This window comes from Sitophilus oryzae, unplaced genomic scaffold (genome assembly GCF_002938485.1).
Source record: "Sitophilus oryzae breed Bouriz unplaced genomic scaffold, Soryzae_2.0 scaffold_1396_pilon_pilon, whole genome shotgun sequence".
Lineage (NCBI taxonomy): Eukaryota > Metazoa > Arthropoda > Insecta > Coleoptera > Curculionidae > Sitophilus > Sitophilus oryzae.
Window position 1 is genome coordinate 9,953,611 of NW_022146055.1, and position 15,869 is coordinate 9,969,479.

A 15,869-nucleotide genomic window follows, 5' to 3' on the forward strand; every position below is an offset into this window, starting at 1 on the left:
AAGAGGAAAAAAATTATTTTAACTTTTATTATTTGTGATGTTGATATTCGTTACTTTTGTTTACTCGTTACTAATCGTTACTCGAGTACTAAATAATCATTTCTAATATTTGTTTCTTTGATTGCTATGATTACTTTTTACTGATTTTGGTACTGCTGTGAATTCTGTCAATTGCTGTCAACCTGTGTGTCTAATTTTACCTGCTTATGGGACATATTTTTAAAAATAGATTCTTAGTACCCACGTTTTTCATTTAATGAACCTCTGTGTGTTAATTTAATACTCATAGAACCATTACAATTTTTTGTACAAATATTCAAAAGTTCACTGGTACAAAATTTAACTCCTAATTTCACCCTCTTAGGTGATGAATTTTAAAAATCGTTTCTGAGCACTTACTGTCATCACTTAAGGGCACAATATTCTATGCAAATTTTCATACATACACATAAAAAAGATTTGTTCTGGACATTCACCTCTCATCTCACACCCTTAAAAGGCGAATTTCTAAAAATCGCTCCTTAGTGCTCAATTAACTTACCTAAGGAACTTCTACGTAAAATTTCATACTTCTAAAACCCATTTAACAAATTTTCACCCCTTATTTCACTCTCTTAGGAGGTGAGTTTTCAAAAAAAATCTCCTGTATACAAAATATCATACCCCTAGGACTAATTTTAAAAAAATATATACATTTTACCACCAGTTTTACCCCCTTATGGTGTGAATTTTCAGAAATCGCTCCTCAGTACAAAATGTCATAAGTTTTAAGGGATTTTAACAAATTTTTGTATAAACTTTAACCCCTAACTTTACCCCCATAGGGGATAAATTTCCAAAAATCGAGTATCCACTTTCGTCACTTAGGGATGTGCAAAATTTCGTACTCCTAGAAGTATTTAAAAAACTAAGTTGGCCCCTGTGCCTCACAAATTATCAGCTAATTTGAAAATCTAAAAATACTATCAAATGCCCCTCATAAAATGGATATGAGAATGTGTAATTAGTTTTTAAATTTTCTAAAAAGTAATACAGGAAAATATATAATTGATTTTCTAAAAAAAATACCTTTTTTTCCAAAAAACTCAGCGATCCTTGAAATTTTTAAAATTTTTTTGATGGTATCTTGGCGAACATCCCAAGGAGGCAACTTTGCCCCAATTTAACCATCTTCGTATCTATTACGGTTTCCGAGATACCAATGCTCGCACCTCGTATTTGTAGCACCCTGTATAATAGGGTGCACAAGAAAAAATAATATTTTTTTTATTTTAGTTACCAAAAATACGAACAATATCGTTCACGATGATGGAAAAAAAATTCTGGTAGTTTGAATTCTTAGTATTATTACTAAGAGGTTTCATCCTGATTTTCTATGTCCCATTTAAATAGCACGGATTTTTTTTTTAATTTTATTGCTTTTTAACAAACAAATCAGCGTGTTGTTGTAAAACTAAAAGTATTGGGCGCCGTGAAAGATACAAAAAAAACACAGTCATAGTTAAAAAAAATTGGTGCCGGGAGGCACGTACAGCCGCCCATACTAAAATATGTTAATAAAAAGTTGGTAGGCAGTTCTTTTATTTTTTTTTCATTTTTCCAATTTTGGTCCGCGGTTATTTTCCCTATCCGTCACCTGGGGTCGCGTCTGATGGGAGTTTGGAGTTCTCCACACGGATTTTCTCAAAAACCGGTCAAGGAAACATGGAATATCTCAAAAACTGGGACTTTAACTGATTTTGATGTTATTACAAATTTTGTTGCAAATATTATTCCTAATCTTAAATTGAAAACAGCGTTTCGCTAGCTACTGTAATTTTGGAGTTACCATTTTTTAAAATTTTTACCCCCTCCCATACCCCCTTACCAACCCCCACCCTCACCAAAAACTAATGGCCAGATTCTCGGGTGCCACAGTATTTTTGTGCCAAATTTGGTTAGAATCTGGTTAGCGGTTTTTGAGTTATCGCGTGTTACAGACGGACAGACAGACACCATGAAAATATTTTGTATTTAGGTCATTTATGACCCAAATAACTAATTTTGAGTGAAATTAAAAAAAACTTTTTTTTTGCCGATCTTAATAGCCTACCATACCTGTTGGTATGGTCGGCTAATAAATGACTATAGTATGTATATTGAATCAGGATGATTCCTAAAGGTTACCTACCTAATTCTTCAGCGGCTTTAATTATAGCCCTGGATAATGGTGGATGATACGGGAACTGTGACACCTGCAATAAGCCTCCTTCGGCATGGTATCCCCGATCCATTTTGTCAACTTGCTTGTTATCCTCGCTCTTTAGGAAATACGGCAACACTTCGTTGTAACTCCAACCGTCGTTTCCAGCTGCAGCCCAGTCATCATAGTCTTTGCGTGAACCACGTATATACATCATTCCATTCATAACTGATGTACCTCCCATAACCTATATTATTGAAGAACTACAATTAGTAATAAACTACTTAAAACAATTATCGCATCTTTTTAAAAATTTATACAGGGGGTCCGAATTGTATTCCGGAAATTTCGGCAGCATATTCTGCAGATAAAAATAAGTAAAAAAGTTCATATAAATGTATGTCCTAAAATGCTTAGTTTCGGAGATACAGGGTGTAGAAGTTTCATTTTTATTTCGATTTTTTCCAAATAATTCCTGAAGTAACATTAATATTTCGATGAAAATTGGTTAGTTTTTTTAGAGTTTTTTGACATGAGAAATTTGATTTTGATGTCATTATGACTCTTATTTGTAGGGGGCACCACCTACATATGTTTTAATTGGTTTATCGTTTATCGTTTTACCTCTCTTTATAGGATATATGTACAGGGTGGGTCAAATTCGACGCTTTTAAATAGAAACACCCTTTTCTATAGGAGATAGACGAAAACTAATATCGGTGTCTGGAGCTCAATTTTCATCAAAAACATTATGGTGAAAACCGCACACCAATATCTGTTACCGTTTAGGAGTTACGGGGTGTTTTTCAAAAATGTGCATTTTTAACAAATCGCTGTAACTTTTTTACTATGGAAAATTTTGTATTTCTATGAAAACATTTCCAAAGCACCTTTTACGTAGAGTTTAATGGTTTTAAGTATAATTTTTTAAAATTAATAATTTAAGAGTTATCAACAGAAAAATAGATTTTTTATTTGGAACACCCTCTATATTTTTATTTAACTGAAAAGAATTTAAAATTACCTTTCCAAAAATATAGCACACTTGATATTTTGTTATAATCCCCTTCGAAATACAGAATTTTTAAAAGTTCGCCACTTTTAACTAGTAGGCTTTGGACCCCTTATTGATGATATGCCCTTAATGGAACTCGAAAACATATTTTTCCAGCAAGACGACGCACCACCTCTGAACGCTGAAGTTATCAGCAAATTTTTGCAGCCAATTTCATTTCAAGAATAATTGAATAGCTAACCGATCCCAGAAGATCCCAGCCGTTGGCCATCGAGGCCGCCTAACTTAGTGCCCATGGATCTAATCCTATGGATATATTTGCGGTTCCTTATTCTTCCGTATAATCTAGACAAGAATTAGAAATACTTAGCAGTTATGAGAGGGTATCTTTCACCCCCACTGAGTTAATGAATTCCGCGAGAAATGTTCAAAAACTGCCCCGTCTGTCCATAACAGAAGTCGGTTGATATGTTGAACACCTGTAGCAAAATCTCGTCTTGGTTTGCTATTTATTTTTATTGTTATTAAATATAGTTTAAATGTGTTGATGTTGGTTAAATATATTTTAAATTGTAATAAAATTCTGCATCTCTCATAGCAAATATTATTTTCGTTTTAATTGATTCTCACAGCTACAGTTTTTTTACATTACAGCCGGTGCCGTTCAAAGCCTACTTATTTAAAGCCGGGCGAATTTTTATATACTCTATATCTCGAAGAGGAATCGAGCAAAATATCAAGTGTGTTATATTTTTGGAAAGGTAATTTTAAATTCTTTTCAATAAATTAAAAATATACAGGGTGTCCCATATAAAATATCAAATTTTCTGTTGATAATTCTTATATTATTAATTTTAAAAAAATTATACTTAAACCATTAAATTCTACGTAAAAAGGTGCTTTGGAAATGTTTTCATAAAAATACAAAATTTTCCATAGCAAAAAAGTTACAGCGATTTGTTAAAAATGCATATTTTTGAAAAACACCCCGTAACTCCGAAACGGTAACAGATATCGATATGTGGTTTTCACCATCATGTTTTTGACAAAAATTGAGCTCCAAACACCGATATTAGTTTTTGTCTATCTCCTATAGGAAAGGGTGTTTCCATTTAAAAGCGTCGAATTTGACCCACCCTGTACGTTGGTGTTATTTTATATTTTCGTTTCCATATCGATTTTGCTATTTATTAAGGTTAGATTAAATTTGTCAAAAAAGTGTCAAAACGTCCGTTATCGTATGAACGGGTCCGTTGACGGGCTGAAGTAAAATATTTACGGATGAAAAGCGGCGCAAAAACACTATGACCAATCAGAGCACCGTCGGACCATCGTATCAACTTATCGGATGCATGAAAATTAAGCTTAATGGTTCTCGAGATATTTGGAATCGAAATTATCAATACCTATCATAATTGACATAAATTAAACATGTCGACTAAGTAGTTATTAGACTGAAATCATAAATTTGAAATGTTTTTGTGCCAAAAGTTCAACAGAATTTTTTTTTAAAAAAAAAGGGATTTCTTTTAAAAATTAGATGTTTTTTACAGAAATTTTTCGTGTTGTTGTTCTTGCATTGTACTTTTATTTCTTGATGTGCTTATTAAATTGGAATAACTTGGGATGCATAGAATAATCATATAGCTTATGCATTTACAAGATGTGATGATAATATTATGCTGTAGGTCCTAACCTTGTCCTAACTAGATCCAAGATAACCTTTATTTATTAATTTCATAGGATCAGTTTGAAACGCATAAGTTTTCAAAGCACACTTATTCAATAGTACTGTAAATATAAAAGAATACTATATATAAATGACATTACCTAACATCTACAGACTCTTAACAATTGCCTTATTATTGAAGTAGAAAGTGCGAGAATTCACACTACTTATTTACTTATTACGTTTTCTGTTATGTTAATTAGTAAATCATTTTTCTAATTGATTATTTTATATTTTAATAAATTTAATTTTAATTTTTATATGACACCTTCCTCTTAAGGTGTTATTATTGGTCATAAAATAATTTCTATTATGTCAATTCAGTCAATTAAACTTTTTGTTACGTAATCGAGTGCGTGATTTTTAATTTCATTGTTGCCAACCATGGACATATTCGGCGCCGGTCTGACTAACTGGAATTTAAATATCGGGCTGGGGATTCAGGTGGCAGCTCGACTGTAGAAAATGTCAAGTGTTATTTATCTATTTATTTCCTGACATTGTCATTCGTTTTGACGCTTTTGTTTTGTATTACGATTTTTTGGTTAAATCTTTGAATAAAAATATTAAGGAAGGAGCATATATTTATCAAAAATTTAGATCCACCGCGATGGGACTCAAATATGGCCGACTTATATTCCGGTTTATCAGTGCCGTTCTAATTTGTTTTAAAAAGTGTAAAACTATGATGTAGGGCAGACGTGGGGTAGACTCAATAAATTGTTGTTTTATTTTACGTTGTGAATAAATGATGGTAGTTATTAAAATTGTTATCAAAATATATAATTGTAATAAAAATAGATAAGTTATAATAATTATTTATTAACACAAACAGCCGATACGCTACTAAAGCAGGTAAGTCAAATTGACGTTTCTAAATTCTTTGACATCTAATCTTTGACAAGTAGTAAACAAAAGCAAAAATGTAAGAAAAAATAATAATTAGTTAATTTAAGTGAATTTCATAAATGATCGGTTTACTACAACACCTACTAGTTTAACCAGCGGATCTGAAGCTACGGAAGTAATGCGAGAAAAAAAAATCGATATTGCCACGTTTATCTTTAAATTTGCAAAATTGCCAGACATAAACTATAAATTTAATATATTTTTATTATATATAATGTGTTTAGCATATATTCTGACGTATATTACTAAGGAATTTCAACGTAGTTCATATTGTTCGATATGTTTTATTTAATAACTTATTTCTTTTATTTTGTATAATCTGCTTATTATGAAAGTTGAAGATTTTTCAACGATATCATTGGCAAACCGGCATCGCCGCGCATGGCCGCCTACTCATCGAACATGATTGGCGAGAGTACGTCACAGGATTTGTTACCACGCGGTTGCCATGGCTTTTACGCCTTTCCTATTCGCTTGCTTTATCCCCAACTTCACGGTCTCTTCTGAAAAGAGTAGGAATATTGAATACTATTGAAATATCCAGTGGCGGTGTAATTTTTTTGATCATTATTACTTTATTTCATTATTTTATATGCAGGTTGTCTAAACTTTATTCATATTTTTCGTTATTTGATAGTTAAGTTGTGTTTTATTGTTTTGTTATCTTGTTATAATGTTTTTCGTTCGTAGTTTTTAATTATTAATATCAAGTTTGATCGTATATTTGTGTTTTAAAACGAATAAATTTGTTAAGGGTAAGACGCTACATAGTCAGACAAGAGAAATAATAGCTAATTTATATAGGTAAGTTAATAATAACGTGGATGAAATCTCATTTGGTGTATTTCCTTGTGTTCATAATAGGGTTTGCGATGAAGAAGCTACAGAGAGTTCGCTTGAGTTGCCGCTTAAACGTAAACTTGAGCGGATATTTCTTTATACCGGAGTTAGCGTATCGGCTATAAAAAAATTCACACAGAAGATAAAAAAAAGGCTGAAAACTAACCCCGATAAAATGATATCCTCTCTGGAAAGAAACGACCACGTGAGACTGCTGTCGAAAAGCTCAACGACTTTTTCGAAGTGGTCAGGAATTTGATAAATAGATTTTATCTCGAATTCAAACTCGTCCCCACAATTAGAAAGCTTTTGCAAAAATTGCAGGAAGAATCGAATTTTCCTTTTGCAGGGAAACGCTTAGGGGGTTATTAAAATCAAATGAATTTTTTTGGCGTAAATGTTAAAATAACAGATAAATATTAATGGAGCGGCCCATTATATTGCAGAGAGAGATATAAATATATATACGCGAAATTCGAAAATATAGCCAAGTATTATCTATTTGGATGTAACATATGGGTAGACAATGACCTAACCTTTAAAAACTGCTGGCGGAGCGATACCATATCTGGTGTAATAGGCAATATCAGATCTACTGATGAGTAAAATTATGTTTTGTTTGCGCTTCCAAAGTTAACTATTTTCAAGATTTTTTTTTGCTGGAAATAGTTATATCTAAAATTATGTATTATAGAAAAAAATATAGTTAGTACAGATATATAAATAAATATACCTCAAGACTCAGTCTTGATCATCTGCTGATGGCAGACATGGTTAGCGAAACGTGCGTCCAGTGTAAAAGTAAAAGTGTTTTGGTGTATTATTACTAATTTAGTGTTTTATTTTGCTGTGTAACACCAAAGTTCCAACTCAGCTGTAATTATTTCTTCTATTATATTAACAACACAATAATAAAATGATTCAAAATATTTAAGGGAGCTTTAATGAAAGCTTTTTAGTGTTTATCTGCTAACTCAACAGTAACGATTCAAACAGCATAATGTTTTTTGAAAAAAATTATTAATCTGAGTATTATATTTATGATAGACATTATTTTCATATAACACCGTACGCCCATGCCTATCTTATGAATGAAATTGGGCGTGTTTTGTTTACAACTGCGTTCCCTTGCCGATAGCCCGTAGCTACAGATCCGTTGGTCACACTATATATGTATATTGTACATTACTAGCGAAAAGTTATTCCATTATTTCACTCGATTTTTGACCGAGATCTACCGCACGCTACACAATCAACAATTTTACAGTCTTTTTCGATAAATCGCAATAGTGTCACTGTTAATTTAAGTTCTGCCCAATTTCCATCTAGATTTTCTATCTTTATATAAGTATCAGTTGTAGAATAAATAATAAATAACATAAAATAAGCTCAATAAAGACTGTCAAATCCACACAATTTCAAATCAAATTCAAAGGTGTCAAATGAATCGTCAAACAGAGGTGTCAAGGATCCCCACCCTAGAGTCCTTTTTCCGCCCACTATGCATGAATACATGGATAGATACATTATACTCCTTTCTTAATCTTTTTATTCAAATGTTTAAATAAATAGTTTTGTAATACTTTAAGCTTGAAAATGTTTACTAGCAGACCTTGCAGTCGAACTTTTTTTTAGAACCTCTTTTAGTGTACAAGATAGCTTAATAACTGTAAAAAACTCATCGTAACTTTATTCAAATACGTTGAAGGTGAGTTTTGTTGACGTAAATCATAACTGTTTATATATTTGTTATTAATTCATTTTTGTTTCCTAAAATATTTTGATTAAAAGAAAATATATAAAAGTGGGCAACGGTTACCGGTCCAGCTTAATCATGTGACAAAGTTTATTTGGTATGTACTATATATAATAATTATTGTATTATTTAAGACGACACAGTAGTCATAAATGTGAAAAATATAACTCACTCAATATTTTCAAATTATCTATCAACTAAATTTAGGTACATAAAAGTAGTTCGTGTTTAAAACACATCTTTGTAGAGGCCGCAAATTTTATACTGATTAATACCTAACATTTTAATTAAAAAATTATTTTATAAACATTATAAAATCGACAATAATTAAAAATAGTGATTATTTACTAGTAATATCTAACAGCTAAGTAACTAACAATAGAATAGCAATAATTAATAGATGTGGTGTCATCTAACAATAAAGTTATTTTCTGTTTGGTAATAATAAAATATAAACGTTTATGACGGGCGTCTAATTTTCTTTGGCATTTGCTATGGACTGTTTCAAAATCGTAAATTGGTAAATTATAAATTGAACTGCAACTATAAAGAATAGAATCTAAACATAAAATAGTCTAATAACCAGACACTTAAAACGCCATAAACACTATTTAGATGTATTTTAATGCAAACTTTTTAGAACTAATGACAAAGACGAATCCTTATGAAGACGTAATAGACAAATCGTCATTTAACAACCACAAAATTATAGCGGTTCATTTGCGTGCTAGATAAGAAAATATCGAATATCGAAAATTAGTGTTTTTTAAATGTTTTAGGGAAATAAATACACTATTTTAAACACTTTTGTCAATTTGGAAAAATTGCTTTAAAACGAATACTGAACAGAAAATAAAATCTTGCAGATTGATTACAGGTAGCATGCAGTTATTACCTTTCCTCGAGGCCAGTAACATCTTTGTTCATTTTCAGCCAGGCAAGCTTGTTGTTCAGGTTCCGTTTGGTAACCCCAGTCGATGTCAGAACCGATGAAATTCAGAAACATAGACGGTACTTGTGTTCCAGTTGGTTCATCATTTCCTTAAAATTTATATTATATTAGTGAAATGTATATCTATGTGGCGGATTCATCTCGCCAAAAAATCCTATATTAGGTATTTCGCCACTGCAAGAAAATCTACAAAATAAAATAGTTATTTTTTGTAAACACTTCTGTGTTAATCCAAACGGGTACTACTTGTCAGAAGTTAGGTTTACAGATATACAAGTTTGCTAACGAACAAAAAAATGCTTAACGTTTCGGAAAGTTTATCTCTTTCCGTCGCACAGAGCTTCGAACATATGACTCTAGAGGACAAAAATGCAAAACTTCTCTTTTATTGTAGGCAATTTATTCAAACTAGGTTTATTTGACACAAATGATGAGTACTCTCATTGTACTAAATGATGATGTTCTTAGTCCCACGTTTATGAAAAAAAATCTTATAAATAATAAAAATGTTGGAGCTGTGTTCCATCTAAGGAAAAGTAGTTTCCGTTTGGATTAACGCAGAAGTGTTTACAAAAAATAACTATTTTATTTTGTAGATTTTCTTGCAGTGGCGAAATACCCATATAGGATTTTTTACCATAATACAGTTTCACAGATAAAGTTCGCATCATATAGAGCTTTTTTTTATTTATCGGTTTAGGTGAAATTTGACTTGGGCCATAGTTTCTACTTTGATTTAGATCAAAAGTGACATAAGAACATTTACTCTGTTATGTGCCCTCGGCTATCTGTTAAATTGACATTTAAAGTAGCAAATGACTAAAAATGGATTTTCTGGACAAATTTCGATGAACTGTATTTGAAAAAGTTGTCCAAATATCTTCATAGTAAAACCCGAAACTGAAAAAATAAACTCGTATTTTTTAAAAAAGAAATAACGTAAAATTATAATTTAACGTAAAATTATTAAATTAGTTTATTCTCTGTTTTTTACATATCTTACATAAAATTATATAGTTCATGAAAATTTCATACAAAGATTATTTACCAATAGGTATTATAGATAGAACAATAAGTCTCTTCATTCGAACCTATTTTTAGGTCCCCATTAAAATACATATCTTTCTTTACCTTACTTTCGTTTTAATGCTTTTTTTTTGGGTAAAAGATCCTTTTTTTATGGAGACCCTAAAGGATTTGTAAGATAATCATAAAAAGTGGTGCCTATGTAAAACCCAACCTACAAGTTTTATCTGGGATAACCAAAAAAGGGTTAGAAAAGGCGTAGGTTCATAGGCGTAGAATGTATTTTTATAACTGGATCAACTAAAATAATTTACACTTTTTAATAAATGAAAGAAAAGTAAAGATTTGAAGTTAACGTTTTTGGCTGATCTGGATGGGGCCTACTTTGTTTACGCGGAATCCGAACCGCGGTCCTCGGCTATATCATGATCAATGGCCTACCGACTTAGCAAGTGTCTAAATCGACTCTTACTCACGAGATATCCGATCTCATCCGGCCTCGAACCGGCGTGAATGAGCAGTGTGTGTCAATAGATTTTACACTTTTGCCTTTATTGGACAACAGCACGATACAGAGTTTCGAACCGGTCACCTATCACTAGTACCGGTCACTAGTATCGCCTTACGTCGCTTAACTTCGGTGTTCTAATGGGAACCGGTGTTTCGACGTAGCTGGGCCGTTGCCCTTTTAATAAATGAGTTAGGTTTACAAAGTAAAAACGTATATCTCTTAGAGGCTCAAAATAGACACTGAGTTAACATATACCCTGCTGGCAAGCGAAACCTTGGATCGGCGTTTACATGAATAGGAGTGAATCGCTATGGCAATCTAGTAAGTCGGGGAGGGCAAAGAAACGATGTATTTATTACATAACCACTTAATCTGACGCTATTAGATTCCATGCGTTTGGGAAAATACTTGCCTTCAGTCTTTATCTAGTACATCTTATTTTACTAAGCGTGTTGACCGTACTCTTCGTACACACGAAAATCGGCGCCCAAGATCAGAAATGCCGACCCTAGTATAAACTTTATATTGGGAAAAATTAAAAAAAGTGAATACGATTTTATTCATTATAGCTTTAAAGTCTATTCCATAAAAACAGTAACTTTACGTATTCTTTATTTATTAGTACTCCTATTCTTGTTCCTGTCGTTATGGTAGTGCTTGTTGACGTTATGGTAGTGCATAAGCAATATCCAATTTCCATGGCCCAACTAAAGGGTCAACTAATTTGGACGTATGTAGTTCGCATTAAAGATTGCGCACACCATACCTACACGGACCGGCGCGGACCAGACCAGTAGAATCTACCGGTGAAGGTGACCGTGTTATTTAATAGAGTAGAGCACACTAGACCAGCACCAGCACGTACCGCCACAAGCCACGACCGTCAAAACAGGTCGTGTCGGTCAGCGACAAATATGACCAGCAATATTTATGCCTGGTCGTGCTGGTCCGACCTAATGTGCGCACCGGCGAACCAGCACACCTCCACAAACATGCAAATATTGAAGGGTTTGTCAGTATTTCGAGTACGCTAGCTGGCTCAAGTCGCATGATGTAGGTTAGATTTCGTTTATTTTTGTTCGAACCTTCAAATCGTTTTAAATATGAATGAAGAAAAGCTTATTTTACTGGTACAAAAGTATCCAGAGCTGTGGGATACGAGCCACGCATTTTATAGAGACCAAGAAAGAAAAGATGCAATATGGGAGTAGATAGCAAAAAATAACTAATCAAATTTGATTTGTGACATTCGAAAATATTGGAAAAACTTTTCTTCGAATCTTTTTAATTCAGGAAACAAATGATGAAATTCGCCATATTGCTTTCTCTTTTGATTTATATAGTGAATCCAAAATCTTCTTTTTTTCTTAGCTTCCTCGTCTTTTTTCACACAACATGGCTAAAATAATAATTTCTTCCTCTGAACTACTCGTTTTCAATACTTCTATGTTGCACGCTCTAGTAGTTGAGCCTTGACAACTGTACTTTTTTCGAAACTCTCGTTTATGTTGCTGGTCTGTGGCGGTAAAGTGTGCGACGTCATGCAGGATGCAGGTTTGTGCTGTGCTGGTCCGTACTGGTCCGTGTAGGTATAGTGTGCGCGATCTTTTAATCGTATACTTGTGATTAACCTGCTCAATTTTAAATCTTTTTATATTAGACCTGAAGGATGCTTTTACTGGATTTTGAAATCTTTCGCACATGGATTGAAGAAATATTTGTCATCGTTTTTATTCTTGCTACGTCACTGGCTAGTTCTTACCTGCTTCAATCAATAAAATATTCCATTCCGGTATTTCAGATAACCTGCTGGCAACAACCGCTCCCGCGCTACCTGCCCCAACGACAATAAAGTCGTACTCTGGCAGGACCGGAGTGGCTTCGGGGCGCCCACAAGGATCTTCCAAGTCGCATTGTGATCTGAAAAAAAAAAATAATATCATAAAATCAGGAATCGCCAAATATAAATATTAAGTAATTTTAGGTTATTGGTTATTAGGGTTCCGTACCCACAGCGTAAAAACAGGAACCCTATTACTAAGACTTCGCTGTCCGTCCGTCTGTCCGTCTGTCACAAAGCTCTATCTTATGAACCGTTAATTATAGCTAGAGAGTTGATTTTTTTACAGATAATGTATCTATGTTGCCGCTATAAGAACAAATACTAAAAACAGAATTAAATAAATGTTTAAAAACAAAAAAGTACTTTCAATAATCATTATCTTTTAAGTAAGAATTTTACATAGAATCTTTCAAGTCCTCTAATCCTAGTCAAGGCGACTTTTTTTGACAATACGTCAATAATTAATTTGTTTTAATTAAAAGAAATAGAACCTAAAAACTCAATAACCAAAAATTACAATATATTACAAAAAAGGTTCAAAATCATCAACTGTAAATATTAATTCACTTTAAATGAAAAATAAAAGAAAATACTCTTTTATAAGCAGTTTAAATCATTAGTACCATTCATCATTAGTATGATCAAAAAAAAACGGCGTCAGCGATGTCTATAAAATGAAGATCGCTGTCATTTGGCCATTTCTTGTAGACAATTCTCTAAAATGGGACATGCATATCGACGCTTTGTCGAAAAAATTGATCTCTGCCTGTTGTCGGTGGCTAGAACTGTTTATTATGAACGTTTTGAGTCGCACCTCAGATATGCCCTTCCATTCTAGGGTGCGTGTTGTGCGACTCAATTTGACCGCATTTTCAAACTCCAGAAGAGAGTTGTTCGATATTCACTGGGACTAAACAAAACTCATTGCCAAGATTTTTTTTAAAAATTAAAAATATTAACTCTTCCTTCCTTATTTATATTTGAATTCGTTTGCCTAATACGTAAGCATGTATCAGTTTTTCAAGAAAGGCCATCTCACACTTATCCACTAAGGAACGCGGAGCAAGATCTTTATTTATTATACCTACTCCACTTGAAATCAAATCCATAACTTCATTTTCTTCATTTCGCAAGGCATTGAAATCTTATTTACTAGACAAGGCTTTCTACGCCGTAAATGACTTATATTTTGATAATCGAATTTGATCTTGTAAACACTGGTCTAATATTTGTTATTACTATATTTACTATATTTATATTTACTATAAACTTTCAAAATATTTTTGAATCTTAGTTTTATTTTTTTTATTTTTTGATATTGTAAACATTTATAAATGTTTATTTTAAACAATAAGACTGACAATGTAATTTGTATACCTAGTTGTTTTGTATTCTCTTTTGTTTGTTTACTTTTTTATCTTTGTCTACAATTTGTAAAATTTTTGACAATAAAGGCATTTATTTATTTATTTATTTATTTTATGTGTAAAATTATATGGGGAATGTCATCGATGTTCATTTCCAAGCCCTGGACGCCTTTTTTTCGATCATACGGCATATTCGGTAATATTTGCTGATCAAATGCATATCGGGCAACTGATTGCAATGAAATGAGAAAATTTACGGGAATAATAAGTGTTGAACAGTGGTATTAGTGATCCTTTAGAACATCTCTTGTAAATTTTTAGATCATTTTTAGATCCTATTAGTTACCTATCAAAAAAATTATAGTTTTATGACTGCTAATACCGTATGACCGAAAAAAACGGCGTCATAGAGGGCTGGGGAATAACTATCAATGATAATTTTGGCGCGGTCAACTTCTAAACGTCACTTACTAAAAATAAGAGAAGAACGTTTCTAAAAACACAGATCTATTTGTAATTTTTTTTTCTCAAATTCTAAACTACCTAAACCATGTAAAAACCATTTTTACTCAATATAAAAATAAATTCCAACCTTCTTAAGACTATCTGGCAGTAAGCATCATTATCAAGTAAAGAAGAGTATGCGCTTTATTATTATTTTTGACGTATTTGACTTCTAGGGCTTGACCTTACCAAAGTTATCATCGATTTTTATTCCCCAGCCATCTTTGACGCCGTTTTTTTTCAATCGTATGGTATTGATAATCGCAGTATTGTAAACCTATCTTGTAAATTATTGTTAGATCATATATGAAATGTAACCAAACGGTTAATTACAGCTTTTTTATACCATATACAGTCGCTTTGTCATACGTGAGAATAGCAATCCTCTAATTGCCTTATATCTATCAAAAATAGTAGATAAAATAGTACTTTAACCGCAAAGACTAAACTAGATTAAATGAGATAGATTAAAACAGCGAGGATAGGTTAAAAACTATATTTCTTCTGGCGCGTTTTTTAATTGCCTCCATTTTTGAAAATTTTTGTATTCCTTTTCATAAGTTATTCGGGATTTAAATGGAAGTAGTTTGGATATGGCGTTTGTCACCTCAGCTTGAATATCTGTTGGTTATTTACTTAATTCGTTTTGAGCCATTTCTGGCTCCAATTCAATCAGCAATCGACACGAAAGAGAATAAAAAATATTGACTCAAAACTGACAACTAAAGAGACAGCTTTATTTATTTGTCAAATTACATAGAAACCAACGCCAACCCAGCACAATATTTTTTCTACTCGTAATAAATTCCTTGAAATAATAATTTCTGAATATTTTTTAAAACGTAACTCGCTATGGAAAAAAAAATTGTTTTATACACGACGATAAAATTATTGCATTATCGTCTCCCGAAATTAAGTCACTCGCGATTTCATCGCTCCTAAATTAATCTTTTCGGTCGACCATAAAATACCATTTTATCGTTTTGTATAAAAAATAACTATTTATCTATCATCTCAAGGGCTGTAACTTCTTGAGGAAGTTGTTTTTATAGGGACTTCTTTTTTTTCTGTAAGCACATTATCCATTTGAAGTCCAGTACACCAATTTTTACGCTCTGTAGAAAATCTATACCGGGTGGTGCATCGGCGATGGAAACATAGAATATCCCATGCAAATTTTGAACTGTCCAAAATAAACACAAAAATCTCCCAATATTTTTGAATTTGATTTCATC

At 32.4% G+C, this 15,869-nt stretch overlaps 1 protein-coding gene across 2 annotated transcripts in view; it reads right to left on the reverse strand.

Annotated features, from left to right (window-relative positions):
- LOC115876021 (glucose dehydrogenase [FAD, quinone]) overlaps positions 1-15,869 on the reverse strand; it is a 121,500-nt gene that overhangs the window by 22,192 nt on the left and 83,439 nt on the right. For both annotated transcript variants that reach the window (XM_030891687.1, XM_030891686.1), the window contains exons 3-5: positions 12,683-12,840; positions 9,327-9,472; positions 2,171-2,429 (exon numbers count right to left, since the gene is read on the reverse strand). In XM_030891687.1, coding sequence (XP_030747547.1) covers positions 2,171-2,429; positions 9,327-9,472; positions 12,683-12,840 — 563 coding nt within the window. The remainder of the gene's footprint in view (positions 1-2,170; positions 2,430-9,326; positions 9,473-12,682; positions 12,841-15,869) is intronic.